The sequence below is a fragment of the Maniola hyperantus genome, chromosome 20, assembly GCF_902806685.2.
Source record: "Maniola hyperantus chromosome 20, iAphHyp1.2, whole genome shotgun sequence".
In the NCBI taxonomy this organism is placed as follows: Eukaryota; Metazoa; Arthropoda; class Insecta; order Lepidoptera; family Nymphalidae; genus Maniola; species Maniola hyperantus.
Window position 1 is genome coordinate 342856 of NC_048555.1, and position 23517 is coordinate 366372.

At 42.1% G+C, this 23517-nt stretch overlaps 5 protein-coding genes across 5 annotated transcripts in view; 3 read left to right on the top strand and 2 right to left on the bottom strand.

Moving 5' to 3' along the window:
• Window positions 1-5906, top strand: part of LOC117991944 (E3 ubiquitin-protein ligase AMFR-like) — a 45605-nt gene extending 39699 nt beyond the window's left edge. Inside the window, exons 6-11 of the mRNA XM_069505629.1 lie at window positions 526-636; window positions 726-892; window positions 2666-2763; window positions 4417-4558; window positions 5004-5073; window positions 5741-5906. Coding sequence (XP_069361730.1) covers window positions 526-636; window positions 726-892; window positions 2666-2763; window positions 4417-4558; window positions 5004-5073; window positions 5741-5906 — 754 coding nt within the window. The remainder of the gene's footprint in view (window positions 1-525; window positions 637-725; window positions 893-2665; window positions 2764-4416; window positions 4559-5003; window positions 5074-5740) is intronic.
• A 168-nt stretch (window positions 5907-6074) lies between these two features.
• Window positions 6075-7127, top strand: LOC138403758 (autotransporter adhesin BpaC-like). The gene has a single exon (XM_069505541.1). The coding sequence runs from the start codon at window positions 6075-6077 to the stop codon at window positions 7125-7127; it is 1053 nt and encodes a 350-aa protein (XP_069361642.1).
• Window positions 7128-14630: 7503 nt separating this feature from the next.
• Dad1 (dolichyl-diphosphooligosaccharide--protein glycosyltransferase subunit) lies at window positions 14631-15388 on the bottom strand. The gene is made up of 2 exons (XM_034979169.2): window positions 15096-15388; window positions 14631-14807 (listed from the first exon to the last, which is right to left on the bottom strand). Exons 1-2 carry the CDS (start codon window positions 15301-15303, stop codon window positions 14677-14679), a joined length of 339 nt encoding a protein of 112 aa, XP_034835060.1. The 5' UTR covers window positions 15304-15388; the 3' UTR covers window positions 14631-14676.
• A 2247-nt stretch (window positions 15389-17635) lies between these two features.
• Window positions 17636-18494, top strand: Prosbeta6 (proteasome beta6 subunit). Its single transcript, XM_034979168.2, has one exon. The coding sequence runs from the start codon at window positions 17754-17756 to the stop codon at window positions 18450-18452; it is 699 nt and encodes a 232-aa protein (XP_034835059.1). The 5' UTR covers window positions 17636-17753; the 3' UTR covers window positions 18453-18494.
• Window positions 18492-22165, bottom strand: gry (trafficking protein particle complex subunit 11 gry). The gene has a single exon (XM_034979157.2). The coding sequence runs from the start codon at window positions 21983-21985 to the stop codon at window positions 18674-18676; it is 3312 nt and encodes a 1103-aa protein (XP_034835048.1). The 5' UTR covers window positions 21986-22165; the 3' UTR covers window positions 18492-18673.
• Between the last annotated feature and the right edge of the window lie 1352 nt (window positions 22166-23517).

Below are 23517 nucleotides of genomic sequence, written 5' to 3' on the forward strand. Positions count from 1 at the left end.
TGACATAATGATAGTTTTTGTGTCTGTCTGTCTGAATGTTTCTCCTTTTTCATTATATTTTAATTTGTTGAATTCATGGATTGTAATACAAAAACCGAGTGTTTGGTTTTTAGTTCAGATACCTACAAGTTGTGCGGGAAAACGCAGCGAAGCTCTAATGTTGGTTAAGAGATTGCCATAATCACAGCACAGGGAAATACGCTGCTCGCACGCGTTTTTCCACGTGTCCCGTTTATAAATGAAACCGTATATTCCGTGTCACCATCGCAAAATCAAAGAGATTTGTCCCTGGTCAGTTTCAGCCTAACTAGCTGTTCGGAGACATTAGATATAAGCTGGAGGCTTATTGCTGCAGCTTGACAGCTACAGTTTAGCCGACACTCTCTCGCTATTGGCTAAAATGCATTGTCGCAGGAAGAGTACCATAAACGTAGCTAGTAGCAAGGTGCAGCTTTTATGTTCTGACATAATCAATAAATAAATAATGTTACAGTTCCCACATAAACAGTTTTGTTTGGTCCCCAGTTACCCGATGGCGAGCGCGGAAGAAGTACAAAAGAACGAGGACAACTGCGCCATCTGCTGGGAGCCCATGAAGGAGGCGCGCAAGCTGCCCTGCGCACATCTGTTCCACAAGTAAGTGGCGGATATACCACAACAACGCCGCCCCCGCCCCCGCCCCCGCCCCGTAGGCCGCCGCAGACTAAAGGTGGTGGTTGTTTTAGCTCGTGCCTGTGCCGCTGGGTGCAGCAGGACGCGTCGTGCCCCACGTGCCGCCGCGCGCTGTCCGCCGCGCCCGAGCCGCCGCTCGCGCCGCGCGCGCCGCTGCCGCCGCTCGGCCCGCTGCCGCCCCGCGTCGATGTGCGCCCCAACCATCTGTTCCACTTCGACGGTGAGTCATCTCGACCTACAGACGATACGTGTCGATAACTATCGATACTTACTTAATTGTACCAGTTTTCTAAGAATTAGTAGACATGTGTCCGCTATAGCTTAACTTAACTGAAAACCGCTGCCGGGCCTATAGCGTACCGTAGCGTTATTGTCGTAGCTAACAACGGTTATCAGCTATCATCTATGACGAACCACCTGACAACGCAACACTGCCAACTGGCAACTGACAATGCATTGTTTGGTTTTTTGGTAACTAGAAACGCAATAATTATGCCTTCTCTTTCTTTCTTTCACTGAAAGCTGAGAAGGAACGGTTATTGGCTACCGGCTTAGTAACTAAGAAGTTGGTAAACCAAAGCCGACCTTATCTCTATTACGCTAAGGCTTAACTGTACAAGTACTTGTCCATTACACTTTGATCTATCAATCTTAATACAGTTAGCCTTAGAGTAATAGAGATAAGGTCCTCTTTGGTTTATCAATCTTCGTGAAATGTTTTTGGTTAACTGGACTGTGGCAAACTATTCGTGCAGGCGTCCACTATAGTTTGACCTATGTCAATGATCAAATTAAACTTTGCTGCTATGAACTTAAGGTTGTGATTACTTCAAGATATTCATGAAAGTCAGATTGGTTCTATTTTAGTGAATATGCGCGCGCTAGCTATACAGACGGTATTGATACGGCAGCTAGCTTAGTTACTACTACGGAAACCGCTGCGCGTTGCGCATATTAAATTGGTTGTAACACAACTCTGATACCGATATTCGGCAACAGTTATCAATATCGGTATTGAAACCAAATAACTGTTGATTAACCGTTGCCATAAATAGCCAATAACGCCCATCTTTAAGAATTAGAGAGGTAATAGTACATTACAGTCCAGGCCTGAAATAAAGCGATTACTGGCCGAGTAATATTGGAAGGCCTAGGCGAAGCCGAGGACTTCTTAAGTGATTTTGAAAGGAGCCTCGCCAGCCGACTCCTTTTAAACTAAACGAGGTTGATAATTGCTGTTTCGGCCGAGACTTGTATAGTACTTTTCTCCCATTTGCGAGGAAGTTTTAAGGAGGGAGTTCAAGACAAGTAGGTATATTATACCTATAGTAAAAAAATAAAAAAGATTAAAAACAAAAAAAAGTAAAAATAATAAAAATAAGTAAAAATAATAAAAATATTAAATACTAATATTATAAATGCGAAAGTGTGTCTGTCTGTCTGTCTGCTAGCTTTTCACGGCCCAATAGTTTAACCGATTTTGATGAAATTTAGTACAGAGTTAGCTTACGTCCCGGGGACGGACATAGGCTACTTTTTTCCCGGAAAATCAAAGTGTTCCCACGGGATTTTTAAAATCCTAAATCCACGCGGACGAAGTCGCGGGCATCCTCTAGTATTAAATATAATAAAAACTAGATAAAAAGATAAAAATAAATTACCTACTAAATAAAAAAATGATTAAAAAGAAAAAATCATTTATTTATTACTGATAATGCCCGCGATTTCGTCCGCTTGGATTTAGGTTTTTAAAAATCCTGTCGGAACTCTTTGTTTTTCCGGGATTAAAAGTAGCCTATGTGCTTCCCCGGGATGCAAGGTATCACTTGAAAAGCGCTAAAAATATATATATTATAGTATAGTTATTTAAAAAAATAAGATATTTTTTTGAAAATTCCATCTCTAAGGGGCTAAAATAGGGGTTTGAATTTTGTGCAGTCCACGCGGACGAAGTCGCGAGCATAAGTTAGTCATTAAAATAATCGTGTTGCAGGATCGCGCTACGTGTCGTGGCTGCCCAGCTTCTCGGTGGAGGTGACGCGCGTGCGGGAGGCGCCCGCGCCGCATCTGCTCGACGCCATGGTGGAACAGGTCACCTGAACCGCTTACTTTACCTCACAGCCTTTCTGTCGGTTTCACTCTGAATTGCTGAAGATGAAATGATTATTTATAGACTAGCGCTTGGCTGCAGTCGAACCTGTTGACATTTTCATTGTTCATTGCTGGAACTGAGTGCTGCAGAACCTATCGTTTAACCACTACGGGGCTCACCCACAGGTGCAGCAAGTGTTCCCGCAGTACCCGCGCGCGCTGGTGGCCGCCGACCTGGCCGCGTCGCGCTCCGCCGACCTCACCATCGACAACATCCTCGAGGGCAGGCTGCCGCCGCCGATGACTGCTGCGCCCACCGTCGCCACAGGTGAGGGAGCCTTACCCACAGGTGCAGCAAGTGTTCCCGCAGTACCCGCGCGCGCTGGTGGCCGCCGACCTGGCCGCGTCGCGCTCCGCCGACCTCACCATCGACAACATCCTCGAGGGCAGGCTGCCGCCGCCGATGACTGCTGCACCCACCGCCGCCACAGGTGAGGGAGCCTTACCCACAGGTGCAGCAAGTGTTCCCGCAGTACCCGCGCGCGCTGGTGGCCGCCGACCTGGCCGCGTCGCGCTCCGCCGACCTCACCATCGACAACATCCTCGAGGGCAGGCTGCCGCCGCCGATGACTGCTGCGCCCACCGTCGCCACAGGTGAGGGAGCCTTACCCACAGGTGCAGCAAGTGTTCCCGCAGTACCCGCGCGCGCTGGTGGCCGCCGACCTGGCCGCGTCGCGCTCCGCCGACCTCACCATCGACAACATCCTCGAGGGCAGGCTGCCGCCGCCGATGACTGCTGCGCCCACCGTCGCCACAGGTGAGGGAGCCTTACCCACAGGTGCAGCAAGTGTTCCCGCAGTACCCGCGCGCGCTGGTGGCCGCCGACCTGGCCGCGTCGCGCTCCGCCGACCTCACCATCGACAACATCCTCGAGGGCAGGCTGCCGCCGCCGATGACTGCTGCGCCCACCGTCGCCACAGGTGAGGGAGCCTTACCCACAGGTGCAGCAAGTGTTCCCGCAGTACCCGCGCGCGCTGGTGGCCGCCGACCTGGCCGCGTCGCGCTCCGCCGACCTCACCATCGACAACATCCTCGAGGGCAGGCTGCCGCCGCCGATGACTGCTGCGCCCACCGTCGCCACAGGTGAGGGAGCCTTACCCACAGGTGCAGCAAGTGTTCCCGCAGTACCCGCGCGCGCTGGTGGCCGCCGACCTGGCCGCGTCGCGCTCCGCCGACCTCACCATCGACAACATCCTCGAGGGCAGGCTGCCGCCGCCGATGACTGCTGCGCCCACCGTCGCCACAGGTGAGGGAGCCTTACCCACAGGTGCAGCAAGTGTTCCCGCAGTACCCGCGCGCGCTGGTGGCCGCCGACCTGGCCGCGTCGCGCTCCGCCGACCTCACCATCGACAACATCCTCGAGGGCAGGCTGCCGCCGCCGATGACTGCTGCGCCCACCGTCGCCACAGGTGAGGGAGCCTTACCCACAGGTGCAGCAAGTGTTCCCGCAGTACCCGCGCGCGCTGGTGGCCGCCGACCTGGCCGCGTCGCGCTCCGCCGACCTCACCATCGACAACATCCTCGAGGGCAGGCTGCCGCCGCCGATGACTGCTGCGCCCACCGTCGCCACAGGTGAGGGAGCCTTACCCACAGGTGCAGCAAGTGTTCCCGCAGTACCCGCGCGCGCTGGTGGCCGCCGACCTGGCCGCGTCGCGCTCCGCCGACCTCACCATCGACAACATCCTCGAGGGCAGGCTGCCGCCGCCGATGGCTGCTGCGCCCACCGTCGCCACAGGTGAGGGAGCCTGTTATTGTCGCACTCGTGAGGTAGACTCACTTCGACTAACCATTTAGAGCGAGAGATCCCACCCCAGTGGGGTGCTCGCTGGGCACTCTGAATGTGATAGCGATAAGTAGATTTTGATTTCGGTACGTAATACGAGTAATCAATCCAGGTATACGAGCCGGAGACGAGCTAGGGACATAACCACAAGTCCACCACAAGGAACCACAGTCTTTGTCCGCAGGTAACGGATATACGGCACATCCATGAATATATAATATAATAGAGGGGATATTTGAAGCAAATATCTACATATCGCTATCCCACTTTGACTTACAAATGATGGTGATAAGTTTCCGATCCCTAGTGGTTTCGGATCATAAAAAACAAGTCACATGTTTGGATATGAAAGCCAATGGGTTTGTGTAGTATTTAAACAGTTGTGACGTGTTCTCAGGTGCGGCGCCCGCGGCCACGGCGGCGCCGCCGCAGCGCGACGCGACCCCGGCAGAGCGCACCGACCATAAGTGAGTTCCCAAAGCCACCATGATCCAAACTTCATAGTCGCTGATTGTTGCGCCTTGTGTTAGGGAGAAAACGCAGAGAAACTTTCAGCTATTATAAAATAACGAAGGTCTGGCCCTCCCGGACTCCTCTTAATTTATTATCTTAGAAAATAAATAAATAAATGGCGGGATTTTTTTTAAACCTATATCCACGAGGGCTAAGTCTCTAATAATTTTAGTTTTGGAAACAAGGCAACTTTAAAGTCACAGTAAAGGTTAAACTAAAATATAAATCCTGTGTATTTCCTACTGTGTGAGAATGTCGGAAGAGCCGGCTTTGTTCCTTGTGCGACATTATATAGAGAACCCTTGCGCAAAATGGAAAATGGTTTGTTGGACGTGCAAGAGTCAGCGAGGGAGTCAGGACTTGTAATATTTAAGTCTATTCCTTGTTTCATTCTCATCATACCAACTTCAACCATATTTCCAAGAAAATCACTACCCCTATTATAAATGTGAAAGTATGTTTGGTTATTGGTTTGTCCTTCAATCACGTCGCAACGGAGCAACAGATCGACGTGATTTTTTGCATGAGTATAGTTTAAGACCCGTAAAAGCTGAATTTGAGTTATCAAAAAATGTTGTGCATCCACTACACATGTGAAACATTTGTAATTGTAATTTGTAGTACGGAGCCCGAGACGAGCACACAGTTCTCGCACAACGCGGCCGAACGTGAAGCGATGCTGCGACGACGCAAGGAGGCGCTGCTGGACGCCGCGCGGCGCCGCTACCTCGCGCGCATGTCGCAACCCGCCACGTCTGCCGCTGGGGCCAGCGACACGCGCAGCTGAGTGTTCCGACACGTCTTCACGGTCCTCGCGAGACCACGCTGCCGCAATGCCGCCACTGGCGCTATTGGCACGGACAGTACCGTCACTGGTAATGTTGACATAACTACTGGCAATTCTGGAACAGCTATTGGCACTGTTAGCACCGCCCCTGGCATTGGTTTACATATCATGGACCGTGGTAACATTGGCACCGTTACTGGCAATGTTGAGACTGCCGTTGGTTCTGTTGGCACACTCGCTGGTAACACCGCCTCGGGTAATATTGGCGTCATTCCTGATACTGGCACTGCTCCTGATGGCGTCGATACCGCCACTTACATTTTCACTGGCAATAATGCCACTGGCGATAAGTGCGCCGATTTCAATAAAAAGGTCGATATAAAGACTGGAAAATCGAAAAAAATATCTGCTAATAATAGCAAAGTCTCTGGGAATATTAGCACAAGTTGTTTGACTAACAATGGCACTGGTAATTACACGTACACTGGTACTGTTCCCGCCGTCGCCGCTACTACTGGCACCAACAATATTGTTACTGGCAATACTGGCAGCACAATTTACAGTACCGACATCGCTTCTAGAAATACTGTTACAGCACCTGACAATATTGGCACTGGCAGTACTGGCACAGCCAATAATAATACTGGCAGTTTTAATACATTTAGCAGTAATACCATTGGGGATTTTGACGAAAGAAATAATGCAAGTAATATGGGGTATAGCGGTAGAAATAAAATTGCCAGTAACATTTCTAATAACGATATGGGATATAACTTTGCCAACAATGTAGATTCTGGAAATAGCATTGTTAGCAGTATAGCTACTGACGACTGTGGAAATGTCCTTGGCAGCAAAGTCGTTAATTCTAACCCTGGAAATACTGTTGCCACTGATAAAGATCATAGAAATAACATTGCCAGCAACATTGCAAATAACGTTGCCAATAGCGACTGTAGTAATATCTTATCTAATAGCAATGACATGACACGGCCTAGCACTTTAGTGGCAATCACCAATGGCACTGGCAATCGTATTTCTCACGCTAGCAATACTGGCACAAGTGTTTCTCGTGCTGGCACTATTGCCAGCAACGCTAGACAAGGAAGCACGGCTGCGTCGCGCAGTTGCGCGTTCCGACAGCTGTTCACGCGCATCACGCGCCCACGGCCTCATGGGCGCTTTGCCCACGAACAAATTTATTCCTACAACACTAGTGCATGATCGGTTAGACTATTAATAAAAACCTCAATTTATAGATTTCCTTAAACGTTAATAAAGTAATTGATAAAATTCAATACTCAAAATCAATAAAACGTCTATTCTACTTGTAGCTAAGAAGTTCAGAGTTCTGCGTTCTGCTTACTTAACCATCTCAAACAACGGTTTTTGTGAGTGTGATCCTTATATAAAGTGTTGCCAGAAAACAATATTTTTAGCACTGACAACAGTATTTCTAGCACTGGCAACAACATTTCTAGCACTGGCACTGGTTAAAATACTAAAAGCATTTAATTTTAAATCGATTTGAAAAGTCAAGGGCTGGATCCCGATAGCTGACTACCTACTAAAATTCGTTACAGTTGATTTAATTTATAAAAACTTGATATGAAATGAAGTAAACGGTTGAATATATTTTATTCAAGCTTACTTCAAGCTCTTATCATCCGTTTGTTAATTTACCGTTAAATCGAAGGGTTAAACTAAATTTATTATTCTAGCTAAGACAAAAATATAGATAGACTAGTCTGGATTTAATGAGTACTTACATCCTTAAATACCAGTGAAGTGGAGTTCCATGCATCTAACTTGATCCAAACTGTTGTTGAAAAACAAGAGAAAAAATCGTGTTGTATCATGAGACAACACTATTTTTCTTTGTAGTTTTTATTATTTGTTGTTTTAGCGACTATAGAACATACTCGAAAAATTCAGCTCTTTACCATAATAGTATGGTTCATGAGATACAGCCCGCTGACAGACAGACGGAAGAACAGTGGAGGCTAGTAATAAAGTCCCGCTGTCACCCTGAAAGAATGATTCTTGAAAATATAAAATAATAGATTTTTTTATTCAAATAAGTATTTACAAGTGCTTTTGAATCGGACACCAAATTTTTTGGGAAACAAACTTGTACTAGGGATATAACAACGGTTTGTAAAGTAGGTTTCAAACTTATTGGTGGCTGAGAAGTTACTTACAAAGTTGCATCGCAATAACATACTTTGGGTTACTGATTTCTTTTTCAATGAAAATAGCGAGCAGATTGATTATCATCGTGATTACCGGCGCATAGAAACATTTGCAGCACCAGAGGAACCGCCAATGCGTTGCCGGCCTTTCAAGAACTTATTACTTATACACCCCCCCCCCCCCCCCCCCCCTTTGAAATCTAGTGGGAACACCGCCGAAGGGAGTTGGTTCCACAGTTTGCATGTGCGCGGAAAAATGATCTGACACAACGGGTGGTTGAAGTGCACCAGGCACCCAGGTGGTGAGGCTGAAATTGCTTATGATGGCGTGTGGTGCGGTTGTAGAAAAAGGAGGGTGGAATGAGGTCACACAACTCCTCAGAACACTCTCCATTATGAAGGCGATAGAATACGCAAAGGGAGCTTACATCTCTGCGGTGCTCCGGTGGCCCTACCGCGGTTGTTTGACAGCTACAATGTCACGATCGCAATCATCTCTGATTGGTTAATGCTCGCTCACTATTGGCTACAATGCATTGTCGCAACAAGAATGGCACAAATTCAGCCAATCAGAACAATTGAGATTGTAATAATGATTGATGCCGGTTTTAGACAATCGCCCTACAGGTTTCCCTTTGTTATACATTCATGAGCTGCATACTCACTTCTCAGCTGCCAAAAAGATTGACTCGATATGATGTTATAAGTCCCGCAAATTGCTAATGCGTGTGGCCGCTATTTTAGTGACGTCAGGTCTAGACTGTTAGGTAGTTTTGAGCTGATGGTCTATTTTTATTTCGGCTGATGTCAAAATGACAATGTAAATGAGACATGGTTCCAGCGCAATAGCAATTTGCGGGACTTATAAAACGATGACGTAACAAGATACGTGCGATTTGCGAAAGAGAGAGATGTAGCGATGTAGCGTTGAGCAAGGCTGATTTTACCGTGTTATTGTAGGTGTGTTTTGTATTGTACTATATGTAGAAGTCCAAATGTTCTTACTCGTGTTTTGTATAACTAGTCGCATCCACAGTGACCTCTGTTGTGTTCAGCATGAATCTATTGCACACTAACGACCGATATTAATAGTAATCAATCTGTGTATAATGTTCTGTTTTTGATAACAACAATGAAGCTAAGCAACTTATCCACTGATTATTTACTGACAGATTGTTTTTATTAATTTCAATCGTAAGTCCCCAAATCGAACCTTGGTAATTTGTTTCTTATACATTTATACCTCTCTCGGTTGCGCAACCAAGTGGATACCAGGTGACTACCCTTCATAGAGCCGATTTAGTAAGTAGCGCGACTCTAACAAAATGTATCATAACTACATCAAACACATTTGACATTACTTGGTTCTACATTGGTGCTTCTCTGAGCGATATTAAAATAATTTTTCGTAGAAAACCTTCAATGGGTTAAAAGTTAATGTCAAATGAGCTCGGTGACTACCATTCAGTGGTGAACACTGAGTTCACGAATCACCTCGCCGCTGGTTGCGCCACCAGCCACTGGTTGCGCCACCAGCCACTGGTGTCCTAGTGAGATGGGACGCTCACACCTCTCTTCCTCTCTTCGCCACCTGTTTCTTTGTCATTATACTTAGTTTCAGAGTAAATATGAAGGACACGTGTACTTCACTTGCGATTCGACGCCCACAGGCCACAGTGTGGACGTGCTCTAGAGTCCGTCAGTCTGGGTGCGACTTACAGCCGTACTCAGAGTCGCTTTATCGTTACTTAAGTTTAGTTAAAACGAGAAAGAGCTATATCTCTCACATAAATCTGTCTCGTTCTAACTCAATCTTAGGTAACGATTAGCGACTCTGAGTACGGCGGTTAATGTTTATTGTATCGCTGTTTCACTAGTAACTTCTGGCACATGTTTACAGTTCACACTGGGTTATTGTAATAACCTATTTTAATGTAAGTAATTACATGTTACAGGTTATAGAGTTGATGTATCCATTGTATATTTATGTAATTAAAATAAAAAATATGTATTTTCTTCCACTTGCTCGGAATTGGCTACTTTACTGAACAAAGTATTTCATTACAGAGGTCTGTTATCGGGTCATTACTGGCCGCACGGCAGCATTTTCCAAGAGGACTGTAATGGAAATTGCTGGACAGTTTCATTTTATTTTTATTTCTTAATAGTTTTTATTTATTTAAGTATTTTATTAAGTACTAGCTTATGCTCGCGACTTCGTCCGCGTGGACTACATAAATTTAAAACCCCTATTTCACCATCTTTTTTAGTAATTTTTATCATTATTTTTTTTAATGATTTTTTAATATTTTTTAACTTTGTAGATCTTTTACTCTTATTTTTTTCTTTCTTTATTTTTTTTTTTTTATATATTTTTTACTTTTAATTTGTTTTAATTGTAGATATAATATGTACAATATACATTTTCATATGAATCAAAACTTTGTTTCTTCAATAAATTTTTTATTGTTTCCTCGCAAATGGGAGAAAAGACTATACAAGTCTCTGGCGAAATGGCGATTACCAACCTCGTTTATTTTAAAAGAACTCAGCTAGCGCCTCGTCCTTTTAAAGTCGTATTAGAAGTCCTCGGCTTCGCCTCGGCCTTTGAATAATTCTCGGCCAGTAATCGCTGTATTTCAGGCCTGAACTTGTAATGTACTATTCTTCTTTTATTAATTTCTGACCCGGCGAACTTCGTAGGTACCGCCTAACAGTCAATTCTTTATACATTTTTTTTAATACTTACAATTTTTAAATTTATCTCTCCGTAAGGACCATCCACGTACTTCAAGGAATATCATAAAAAGAATTAGCGAAATCGGTTCAGCTGTTCTCGAGATTTGCGGTCAGCAACACCTTTAGCGTTTCATTTTTATATATAGAGATATAAAACACAAAAAATGTTTCTACCTATGTCCGTTATAGACTTTGAAACCATCCAACCGATGTGCCCCGAACCGGTTTCATTAGAAAGACAATAATGCGAAGATGGTTTTAGACACTTAAAACATTAGGCGCATTCTTTTGTAGCGTATTAGCACACGCCGGATGTCTGCTAGACGCTATAGTGTCATATACCAGTGAAAATTCTGTCCAATTCAATTCTTTTTATATTGATCTTGTGAATTTAGATGATGTGCAGTCCACCATTTTGTAAAATAAAATGAAATGAATGTGATATAATAATAAATGTTGTAATTTATTGAAATTCGATGTGACACAATGAAAGTAAATGTAAGTGTTTTAGTGTTGTTTAGTGATGTGTGTTGTTTGTATGTTATAGCTCAAATACACACGAGTGTGTTGGGCCGCGGTTACACCTGTAAGTTTTACTTACTATACGTAAGTAGCTTGCGTAATTAATTGACAACAGATTCACTAAGGTAAATTACACTTATAAGAGTGTTTGCACATTAGTCAATTTGTCGTAATTTAATCATGTAAGCTACTTACGTGAGTAAAACTTACGGGTGTAGGTAATTACGGCCTTACAACAATATGTCATGGTATATGTATTATTTTATTACTGTATCTAAAGGGCTCATATAGGTATATACTTTACGAACTATCAGGTGTTTGACGTCCAAACTAAGAAAGGGAAATGGTGTCCGTCATTATGGGGACGTCGTAGCTAGAAATGTAGTTTGATTCAATGATAACTTTGTAATGTAATTTTTCCTACAAAATCCATTGAAAATATATTGAAGCTGAATATATTTGTAGCTATGACGTCACAACATGGCGCCTGCATCCAGGCTGCGCCCTCAGCTATATCTATGGGTCCCATAAAATAGATGCGCCACGTAATAGTTTTTTAGTATGGTCTCAGAATACACATAATGTATGGTGTTTATTCAGTTTAACATAAAACTTCTAAAACTAGAGTCTCCTGCCTTTGTGATTTCTTAATTATTGAGTTTATTATAGAGCAAGATTCGGTTAGTTCGGACATGCCTTGTTTTCTGAGTTACAAAATGTGTGGGTAAAAAGTAGTAGGGTGTTTGTATAGTACGCGACCGAAATTAATGTGAGTACATCGGCCTTTAGAAGGAGATAGCAGATTTGTAGAGCGTTGTCCCTGTCGTTGAGACCGACAAAACGTCATAGTGACAAAGACAACGCTCTACAAATCAGAAATGTCATTCTAAAGGCCGATGTGCATTACTTTCGGCCGCGCACTGTACACTACGTACCTTTAACGTTCGCATATTTGCTAGCTCGAGCCCTAGGGGGGGGGGGGGGGGCAATTAAAAGATATTAACTGCTAAAGGTACTTAAAAGCATTACTCACTTTTCTTAAAGTCTGAGTGCTGATTCTTATGTTTTACAGAACACTGGTCAAGTGCCTGAACAGATTGTGATGCATCGGGCATTGTTACAATCTTTACATTCGTCCCAAGGTCCCGAATGACACTGGTTATAAGTCTTTTGAAATAAAATCAATATGGCGCAATTTTCAAATGTGCTTTTTTTTTATTTTAGTTCGTTTCTTTGCAGGGTAGTCGTGTTTTTTTTAGTGGACTAGACTTGTTTTAGTTAGTTTCGTGTGCGACTGACTAAACACCGTTAGGATGCGTTTCGACTGAAGGAGTTAAGCGGAGCGCATACGTATGATTAGTGTATTCCGGCGCGTCTCCGCTCCGTTCCGCTCGCCTCGACTTCAGTGGAGACGCTTATGTTTGGATGTGTAGTCGCTCGCTAGATGCCAGCGACTTATTTTTCTATAATATTGAAAGTGTATTTTTCTAACGAGTAGATGCGGTTTTGAATATCGATGAACGTTGTCCATAGTTATTAAGTTAGATTTGAATATTATTATCGATTAGTTTTATTTATTTAAATCCTTGTAAGATTATTGACATTGAAAGATATTTTTATTAAGTCAATAATTCATACTGATGCCCACTGAGAAAGATTTAAAAGCAAGTATGAAAAAAGTTAACTTAGTGAAAAATAAGCTGTACTATTTTTAATATTAATAAAATGTCTCATACTTATTAATTTATAAACGCTTAGGCATGTAGACTATCGTGTGTAGTTTCACTGTCTGCGCAGGTCAATTTTTTCGCCTAACTAAAGCAAAACTATTGCCATAATTTTAATAAAAAAATTGCACACAGTTAATGCAAGCCAATAAGAAACAAATCGAAAGGATTAGCTCTCACTTACACTCACGGTGCACACAAGTGTATGAGTGAGACGGAATGATTAGCGCTGCTTCGTTTCGATTCATTTCTATGCTGGCATGAGTACGTACATATTATTATTATTTGTATTATGTCATTATTTTTTTGTTTTACGTAAAATATTTACTGTAGAAATTTTTGGATTTTACTTGCATAACATAGTTCTTATCACATATGTTGGTATTTATCTGTTAAGGTATAATATTAAAATTTATTTTAGTAACGTGAGGCTGCAACACTTTATTAATATAATTACTATTACTAAATATCTGATTACAACTACAGAGTTTCTAGAGGTTAGTGATATACAGTTCAAGTCTTGAAGTAGTACTTTGATAAATGTTACATACTTAGTAGTTGTTGTTACTTTTACTACCTATATACAAAATACAATATACAGATCTTGTAAAGCTCATTTTATTAGTACTTAAAAGTGTGTGGAATGCTTAAAGTAGAGATAAAATTCTGTTCTATTAATTTTTGTGAGTGTTGATATTATACATCATATTATCTTACAAAATTTAGCTTTTATATTCACTAAGCAGTAACTACAGCACACAAATTAACCTATGATTGGTTAGGAAACTAAATAATGCCCTATATATACTTAGTTGTAACACCCCACTCTGCCTCCAGCCATGTGCATACTGGGTCAAATTGAGTTGAAATATACATACTTTGATTCAACATAGTGGAGTTGGCTGGAATGTTGCAAAAATTCTCTGCCATTATAATGTCTAATGTTGGTTGCTTAATGAATATGAGGCTACAATTTGAATTATTTGTGTAATAATTTAATAGATTGTAATACTAAAATTTATTGAAAACTAGTCAAAAATAAAAATATTGCATTAAAAATAAGTATTTCATTTCCTCACATCCTGTTCAGTGTAGACTGCTGTAATTTATAGATGTTCTGTAATACGTGTACCAGGTAGGACGTGACAGGTCGAGATGGCAATCCACCCCAAAAAACCAGTCACCAACGTCTACTATGAGTATAGACAACACTAACTAACACTACCTACACCGGCTCCTCCATCCCCATACCGGTCCCAGACCAACCAGCTAACCTAGCACACCACAACCTAGTACTATAATCTCAACGTCTTAAACTACATTAGGTCACAACAACAATTATTATAACCTACAGTACGACACACATAGTGTCTACTGAGAAGTGCCCTCGGCAAGAGCCACACGAATAATGAATCACTACAAACAGCGCATCCGATTTTATAATCTCACAACGACGGTGGGGACGATGACGCGATGTTCAATGAGCAAAGTGTTTACAATTAAATGGTGGCGCGCCTATGGTGAAATAAAACAATAAAATTGATACTTATAACATTATTATTAGGAAATGAAACCAATTAGAAAAACAAAATCTTAACCTATGAAGTTGATAACAACTATGTGCAACACGAGGTGTGCAAATATGAAATCTGCGAATCCTCTCTCAGCGCTCAGTCCTAGGAACTCACTCTTGTTCTCTGGGTTCACTTGAAGTCTCAAACATACTGAAAAAAATAAATTTTATTATATTTTATGACTTGAGTAAAATTACTTACTAGTTAGATAATACATAGATCTACATTTAGCAAAATAACACAAAATTAGTTTAACAGCTTCCAATGAGTGTAACAAAGGATCTATTAGACAATTCAAATACTAAGGGGCTCTATTTGTGGCCTGCTAACTATAGTACACATATTGTTAATGTTAGAGTTCAAATTTAGGTTTGAGGTGTTAAGCCTCCAGTCTGCCAATACTTGCTTTTCTTTAGGATATGAAGTTTGAGTCCTTACCTCCGAGCACGAAGCAGCTGACTGTGGAAATGAAGCCGCTGAGGAAGGAATTGAACGGGAAGGTGCCGACGAGGCAGCAGTACACGAACTGAATGACAGCGGTCAAGAACACGTACAGAAGATACGCATCTATAATTTTCAGCTTTTTGGGAGTTTTTGTTGTGTATTCTTGGTACAGTTTAGGGATTACAGAAGCTATAGAAGTCATTTTGATATAGTTTACTATTAAATAAAATTATTACACTGCCCGGCGTTTGATTTGATTTTTGACAAGTGACCATTTGACATTTGACAAAAATGACAATATATGACGTGCCACGTGTTCTTGACCATAGACAATATTATGATCTTGATCCATTATTATGATCTTGTCCAGTGATGTGATGGTCGCTTCATGCTTGTGGCAAACAACTATAGTTTAAATACTCCTAGCAAACAACATAATAATTTTACATAGCTATTTTATTGTATCACGATTTTAGTCCTTATTGTGAACCATGGGTGAAAAAGGGGTGAACCATACTTTTGACTTGACAGTTGACCCATTGAGTTAAAACGGCGCGTGAGAACATAGGTACGTGAGAACTTGGATGCGTGAGAAGCTATCGTAGATAGAATAATAGGTAGATTTAAGTACTGTGTAACCGCGTATGAGATAGCGATAGCGCGACGTAACGATGAATAACAGGACAATTATTACCATTGTTTAGTTAGTCAATATTTGTATTAACCGATCAACAACATTTGTATTAAACGTTTTTTATGTAGGCTACTTGACTCATATCTAATTTCGTCCAATAAATCATTATTTATTATAGTATTTTGCTTAAGACAACGAAATATATCAATAACAATTATTAAAAACGCAGGATGGATATATAAATCCAATTTTAAAAAATACAGTTTTTATTTTTATTTGAAACGCAGAAAACGCTGTCAGCCATGATGTGACGTCATTGAATATGTAAACAAAGAAATGTCATCCCTATGTCACGCGGGGACTAACGTAGTATCCATATATATAAAATTTAGAGTCCTGACTAACTTATATATCAACGCACAGCCTAAACATCTAAACAGCTGGTCCTAGATACATGAAATTTGGTGGGTGTGTTCTTTGTAGGTAAAGAGAAGGTATCCACTAGGAAAGGATTTTTTGAAATTCCACCCCTGAGTGGGTTAAATGGAGGTTTGAAATTTATGAAGTTCACGCGGGCGAAGTCACGAGCATAAGCTAGTTTTTATATATTTCTAAAAACTCATAGTAAACGTAAAAAAAAATCGTTTTCTCTTTATAAATTGAATAAGTTATTAAGTAAGACTTACAACAAAGTGATCTTTGCAAAAATAAATTTGGGTTGAAGTCGTTACTCATATTATAGGATCCCTTTAAGCAAGTCTTCGCGTGTTACGTATATTTATTTCACTGGGCACTAATCCACAACTTTCCTGTGGTCTTTATCGATGCGTTTTTTACATTCTCGGATGATACAATAACGAAAATTACTATATTTTTCATGTACACTAGTATAGAAGTCATGTTTATTAAACTTTGGGAGGTTATGCTGTTGTTTACAAATGCATGACGTCAGAGCACAGATAATCTATCGGCCAAACGTGGCCGACAGTGTTTTCACCTGTCTAAGAAAAATATATTTTTAAATGAAAGTTTTACGGTTTTTAGGGCGCAAAAAAATATAGTGTTAATTTTTTTTTATATAATAGCACAAATATTAACCATTTAAGACCAACTTTAAAAAAGTGTCAAGTAGCCTAAAAACCAGTTACACGATAAGGGACAAAAAATAAGTTAGCTGCGTCTCTGTTTATCACATTAGTAACTTTATCTGTGCTCTCTCTTTAGTGTGAATGAGAAAGTAAACGTTCGTGTATCTACCTTTATTACTCTATCTACACTCCACACTGTCGACGTTTGTGGCTGTTGGAGTGTTGGCCTCTTTTTTTTGTCGGTGGTGTTGACCAACTGTCTGGAGTCGGCATGAGTTATGAGCTGTGTTTCGATATGTAAATCGAGAATTACCGTGTTCAAGGGTTAAAATTACGGTGTTTCTAGATTAAATTACGGTGGATTAGCTAAAAGAATACCGTGTAAATTACCGTGTCATTTTTAAAAGAAAAAACGTCACGAATTTGCTTTTTTATCAACTATTAATATTATTCTGAATCTGACTCTCCTAGCACAGCAATATCTTTTTCATATACGGATTTATTCATATTAATATTTTGTTAAATCTCATTAATTTTACATTTTACTCCTTCCTAATTGCTTGAATAAGGACGAAAATAGATTACTGAGATTTGATGCTTAAACCGAGAGCAAGAGAAATGTTGCCATTACGAAATATGCTAAGGTGACTGAGATTCGTACTCGTATTACGCAGTATATTATGAATTTTTAACGTGATTTTGTATTACGGTGACACGGTCAAGGTAATGGCTATATTACCTTGACGGTAGATTAGGGCTGAATTACGGTGCATCTACGGTAATTACCGTGTACATGGAAACACTGCTTATGAGTCTGTCTTTCTGTGATTGTCAAAACTCGAACTAATTTTGCATGTCATTCGAAAACATTGAAAATAGTAAAACTTTCTTGTTTTGTCTTTATAATATTGTGTTAAAAATATATTCAAAATGCTTAGTATCAATGAAAACTTCCCTGAATATGCTGTTCCCGGCGCAAAGCAAGTATCCTTCGAACCTTACGCAGACAACGGCGGAAGCGTTGTTGCAATCGCCGGCGATGACTACGCTGTGATCGGGGCCGATACCCGTCTCAGTACTGGCTTTTCCATCTATACGAGAGAACAGAAGAAGCTTTTCAAGCTGTCTGACCGCACTGTGCTCGGAGCGACGGGGTGCTGGTGCGACACCCTCACGCTGACGAGACTGCTGAAGGCACGCATGCAGATGTACGAACACGAGCACAATAAGGCTATGTCGACGCCTGCGGTCGCCCAGATGCTGTCCACGATGTTGTATTACAAGAGATTTTTCCCCTACTATATATCTAACGTGCTCGCTGGACTCGACGCTGACGGCAAGGGCTGCGTATTCAGCTACGACCCTATCGGCCACTGCGAGCGCTCCAACTACCGCGCCGGCGGCAGCGCGGGGGCACAGCTGCAGCCCCTGCTCGACAATCAGATAGGTCTTAAAAATATGCAAAATGTACAAGAGGCACCCCTGCCCAGAGATAAGGCGCTGGCTCTTCTCAAGGATGTGTTCACCAGTGCGGCCGAGCGCGACATCTACACCGGCGATTCTATCTACATCCTAATCATCACAGCCAACGGTATTCAAGAAGAGAAGTTTGAACTCCGTAAAGATTAGTAGCTAAATACTTGTAAAATAAAGAGGTTTTCAAATAAATAATTGTTTACTTTTCAATAAGAACTTTAATACCTTCTGTTAACAAAACAGACTTAAAAATAAGTAACTGAATTTATTCTAGGAATAATTAATTACAGGGTAACTACAATATAATTACATATTTTGTTCAAATTATTTACAAATCTCAATTGCAATGACTAACAATTTAATACAAAATGAACTCATTTATACTTAGGCATAACAAATATATTTCTAGGAAAGTTTTTCTCAAAGATTTCTGATATTACATCCTGCTTGGAGCTATCCCCAAGGACTGTGGCTTTCAATCTGGGCGGAACTGTGTTCCCGGTCACCAGAGGTAGGATGTTGTAAAACAGCTGCAGCTCGTCTTTGGGTGGAACAGTGACAGAAAATTTCTTATATCCAGAAAATATGTAAGTGTCCGTCCCCTCCACTGACAGACAGAGTCGGATGGGCACATCGGTTCTTCCAGTCAGTCTACACTTGAGCGGAACAGAAGTCATGAGTTCCACAACTTCGGGATAATTGACTTCAATGGAAATAGGACAGTCTTCTATAGCGATCCCCGCCAGAGGACTGCTGCTCATCACAAAGTGGCCGCCGGTGCTGCCTTTCCGCCTCCACATGATGTTGTACAAGCCTACTCTCACAGGTGGGTCTTTGGGTTTGTACTTTGCTCGTATACATATGGCATCAGATGCCACATTTTTTTCAGCCACCTGCAAGTTGCTAATGCAAGATGTTGGCTTCTTATCATCCCCGTAGCTGAAGCAATCCACCGTCTCTAACTCAGTATCTAAAATACATAAATCCCATGGACTTAGAATTTTTATTTCAGGCATTACTATAAAAGGATCGTCTACAAAGCATTTGGTGATAGGCATAAAATTAACTTCTACGAAATTAGTAGCCACTTCGAAAGGCTTTATAACTGTAATTTTTGTAGTAAAATCTTTGAGACATTTAAGTTTTGGTGTTTCCTGAAAGTCTATGTTGTAAGACACTCGCAACTGCACGGTTGCTGTGGCAGTTCTGTTGGTCTTCAAGTAGAACATGTCGGTGAACATGGCCGCCGGGTCCACATTGCCCACTCGGAACCTCAGAGGTTGAGGCTGCGGCTCACCGTGCTCCAAACTCAGCTCGGTCACCGTTTCTGGGTTTGGATTATCCGGTGAGCTTAGAAGAGAAAGAGCTATCGTCATATCGTAAACCAAACTGTCTTCATTATTCATTACAGTAAATGTTGTCGGAAACCACTCTCCTTGCAGTGCAGGAACCGCATTGTCAATTGCTAGAGACAATCTACATTCTCTGCTCGTGATACTCGTGCTAGTCAAAGGCACAATACAATCGTACTCATAGTCACTCTTAGGACTCAGTATGAAGTGAAGCAACTCGGGATGAACGGTTGGTTCTAAGGATTTATTATCTTCAACTTTAAAATTCATAACAATCTTTCTTCTCCTTTCGGTGTCGAGGATAAAGGACACATTTTTAATGCTCAAATTAGATCCTATATCATGTGGATTACATTTAAACTGACATAAGAATCTTTTCACCTTTCCACCTTCTAACTTGACATTAGAGTTTCCTTCCTCCAATATAGGAATCTGGATAGTGTCTGCATGTGCAGCGACTGTGAGGAGCGCAGCCTGCACTGCAAGCGTGGTGTTGTAAGTGAGCCGCACAAATAGTTCAACCTCAATAGTGTCATCCATTCTATACTTACTTTGCTTAAATTTTGTCTTTACTTCTATGAGACTAGATATATTCACCATGTCAATAACGACTGTCAGAGGCTCCTTCTCCACAGCCAGCTGCCAGAGCTCCAGGGCTCTGCTCTGCGAAGAAGCAGGGAGATCTGGCTCAGGTGCTGGAATGTTCAGATTGAGGACCGACATTACATTCCTGAATATCCTGTCCTTGTCATTATTTGGCACTTGAATGTGTTTGGAGAGTGCCTCTATGGAGAGCTGAATGTAATCTTGAACCTTTGCTGACAAGTAGGCGCATTGCAATGCTCGGTTTAGCACGTGCGAGGCGAGGAACCACCACTTCTCTCTCCTGTAATCCCAGAGCATGTGAGTTAAAAGCGTGAGCGCCTTCCCATAATCTGCACAATAGTAATATTCATTGGCCATTTCGACCACTAGCTGCTTTCTCATCCGGGGGGAATGGAACCTCTTGAACTGGGTGATGGCACTACCTAGGAAGCTGATTATCATTGCAGAGTGATTGAAAACTCTCTCATTGTACTGCAGTGCCAGTACGGCTGCCTGCTCTTTCTGCGGGTCGTGAGGATCGGCGCTCAGTCTCCCCGGCCTCCACGGCCTCTGACCATAAAATTCCACTATGCCCTCCATGGGATCTGGAGGTGGTGGATACTGCAGGGCCTCACAGCACACGGACCGCATGGCTTGCCTCCTCTTCGCTGTGAACTGAGCTGCATGTTGATAGTAAAACCCTGGATGCTGGGACTGGATTGCGGGGAGTCCTAAGCTAATCGCTTCATCGAACAGTTCTCCAAATGCACTATACTGCCTCGCTATCCAAGCATAGTGTTCAAACAGTAGTTCAGTTGGTCCAATTCTGTTTTTATAGCGTTCAATGTGAGACTTGAGCTGTGAGATCGCATCCCTCGCCAGGTTCAATGCGAAAAGCAGCTTGCATAGTTTGTAATTTATGTACCCGGCGACAGTTCTGATCTCATGTATGTTGGTGTCAACCTGCCGGGTCTCCAGCAAGTTGTTGTACGCGTGCATGTAGTGCTTGTGGGCCGTGCTCAGGTCCTGCTTCAGCTCGTTTAGGAAGCCCAGCTTGAACTGGTGTCGAACAAATAAATATTGATGAGTGGTTTTGTTCAAATAGTCTCGGTGTTGCTTGATGTTTTTAGTTTCATGGTGATAGTAGTTCTGTGCAATATCGTAGAAGGCGTTCTCTAGTCGGACGACGTAGCCCATCAGGTGGTCGCTGTGAGGTAGCACGAACAATGATTTGGATTGTATCTCGCAAGCGGAGCTGAGGGCCTGCGCCCTCTCGGCGCCGAGCATGTACTCGGAGGGCGGGGGCGAGAGGCCGCTCTGCACCACGACGACGGCGACGCGCGTGGCGTGGCCCTCCACCGCGGCGCGGATCGACTGCACCCGCGAGGCACATTCGATGATCTTTTCGTTCCACTGCGGATCGTTCCATTCCATGTCGTAGAAGATGACGACGACGGCCGGTATGAGGGAAACACGTTTCGGTATCCAGTTCTTCTTCAATATGCCTTTCGGAATGTACCACTCGTAGGAGTTTCTCTTCGGTTTGACGACGGGGAACTCGAAAGTGTTGTTGAGCAGTTTGAACTTCACCGAGGCTCGGTCGGGGCGGCGGTTGTTGGAGAAGGCGTCCCATATCGTCTTGTGTATCGCGTTGTTGATGGTGTCCAGCCCCGCGAGCCCCACCAAGGCCAGGGGTTTGAGAGTGATCTCCGGCGGAAACTCCGTGTTGTCGCTCGGCTGGGCCGTCATCGCGGTAATTTACCTGGGTCAACTGAAGGGCCGAAGCGACCGAAGCCTGTCTTATGTTGCTATTTCATAACACTGATCACTATTTACAATTAATACCTAATTACAATGCAAGTGAATGCAACAATAATTAAGCGAGCTCCAACTCCCCATCGTCAAGTCAACAAAAAACGTCAATCACGACACGTCAAAGTCAGTCAATCGACACTAGTGTGACCATCTCAAAAATGTTAAATATGCCCAACATTTGCTAAAAATCTGCCAAACTACTTCTGAAAATTCAGAACCATTAAGCATTTTGAGATAATTTCATTAATAATTTTTTCACTGAGGTTGATTTGTAACGGTTTAATTAGATACTAGCTTATGCTCGCGAGTTCGTCCGCGTGGACTACACAAATTTCAACCCCCTATTTCACCCCATTAGGGGTTTAATTTTCAAAAATCCTTTCTTACCGGATGCCTACGCCATAATAGCTATCTGCATGCCAAATTTCAGCCCGATCCGTCCAGTAGTTTGAGCTGTGCGTTGATAGATCAGGTAGTCAGTCACCCTTTCCTTTTAAATATTTAGATAACGGAGATTTCTTAAATATCAACCAAGCGCACGTTTTGAAATTGTTATTATCGTGGAAATAGAAATAGAAATTTTGTGAAAATATAAACTATCTTGCTATTACGGTTCACGAGATACACCGGTGGAGTGCCTGAGAGACAGTCGAACGGACGGATGAACAGTGAAGGCTTAGTAATAGGGTTCCGTTGGCTCCCTTCGGATTAGAGGTGTCAAAAAATAATGTACCTAATAAATTTATTAAATATATAAATGTATTCAAGATATTCGTTTTTAGATTAAAACAAAATTGAATACAATATAAAATAAATAGTGAAAATTTGAGAAAATCCTTCCTAAAAAATAACTCAGGCGTTCGATCTTTGATACGCCGCGCGCGGCGCGACCGAGCGACGATATTAGAATTAAAATATATTAGGTAGGTACAGCTGAATACAAATATCGTCGCGATTCGACGGTGAATAATTATTACATCGAATTTTCGTATTGGCCTGTTACATGTTGACTGTGATGATACGAGTATGCGGCTAGTATTTTTATCATTTTGTTTGTTTCGTAATAAATTTTGAATGCAGTTTTATTTATTTGTGAACTTGAGTGTCGATAAATATTTAATGCGAATAATTGTAATGTAGATTAGGCAAAATAATGTAGATTAGGTACATTTTTGTGTTGTGATAGATTTGTGTCGCGCGTTAATAATACCTATTATAGTAGATTTGTTCTTTTTGGAAATACTTGCGTCATTTTATAAATCGTATGAGAAAATGTTTTTCAAAGTGTAGGTCTTATCATACATTTAAGTATTATAGGTAATAGGTTAGGTACGTGAAGTGGTATTGTTCTTTTTAGAAATCATCATCATCATTTTATAATTCGTATGATAATAAATATGTAGAAATGTATGATAATAAATATAGTAGTTACCTACTAAAAAGATTTTTTTATAGGTAACTAGGTA

Bases quoted from the DNA above. Each gene is read 5' to 3' on its own strand.
- Prosbeta6 (XM_034979168.2), top strand. From the start codon at position 17,754: ATGCTTAGTATCAATGAAAACTTCCCTGAATATGCTGTTCCCGGCGCA.
- LOC138403758 (XM_069505541.1), top strand. From the start codon at position 6,075: ATGGACCGTGGTAACATTGGCACCGTTACTGGCAATGTTGAGACTGCC.
- Dad1 (XM_034979169.2), bottom strand. From the start codon at position 15,303: ATGACTTCTATAGCTTCTGTAATCCCTAAACTGTACCAAGAATACACA. The intron at 14,808-15,095 runs GTAAGGACTCAA...TATTTTTTTCAG, and splicing joins CAGCTGCTTCGTGCTCGGAG to TATGTTTGAGACTTCAAGTG.
- gry (XM_034979157.2), bottom strand. From the start codon at position 21,985: ATGACGGCCCAGCCGAGCGACAACACGGAGTTTCCGCCGGAGATCACT.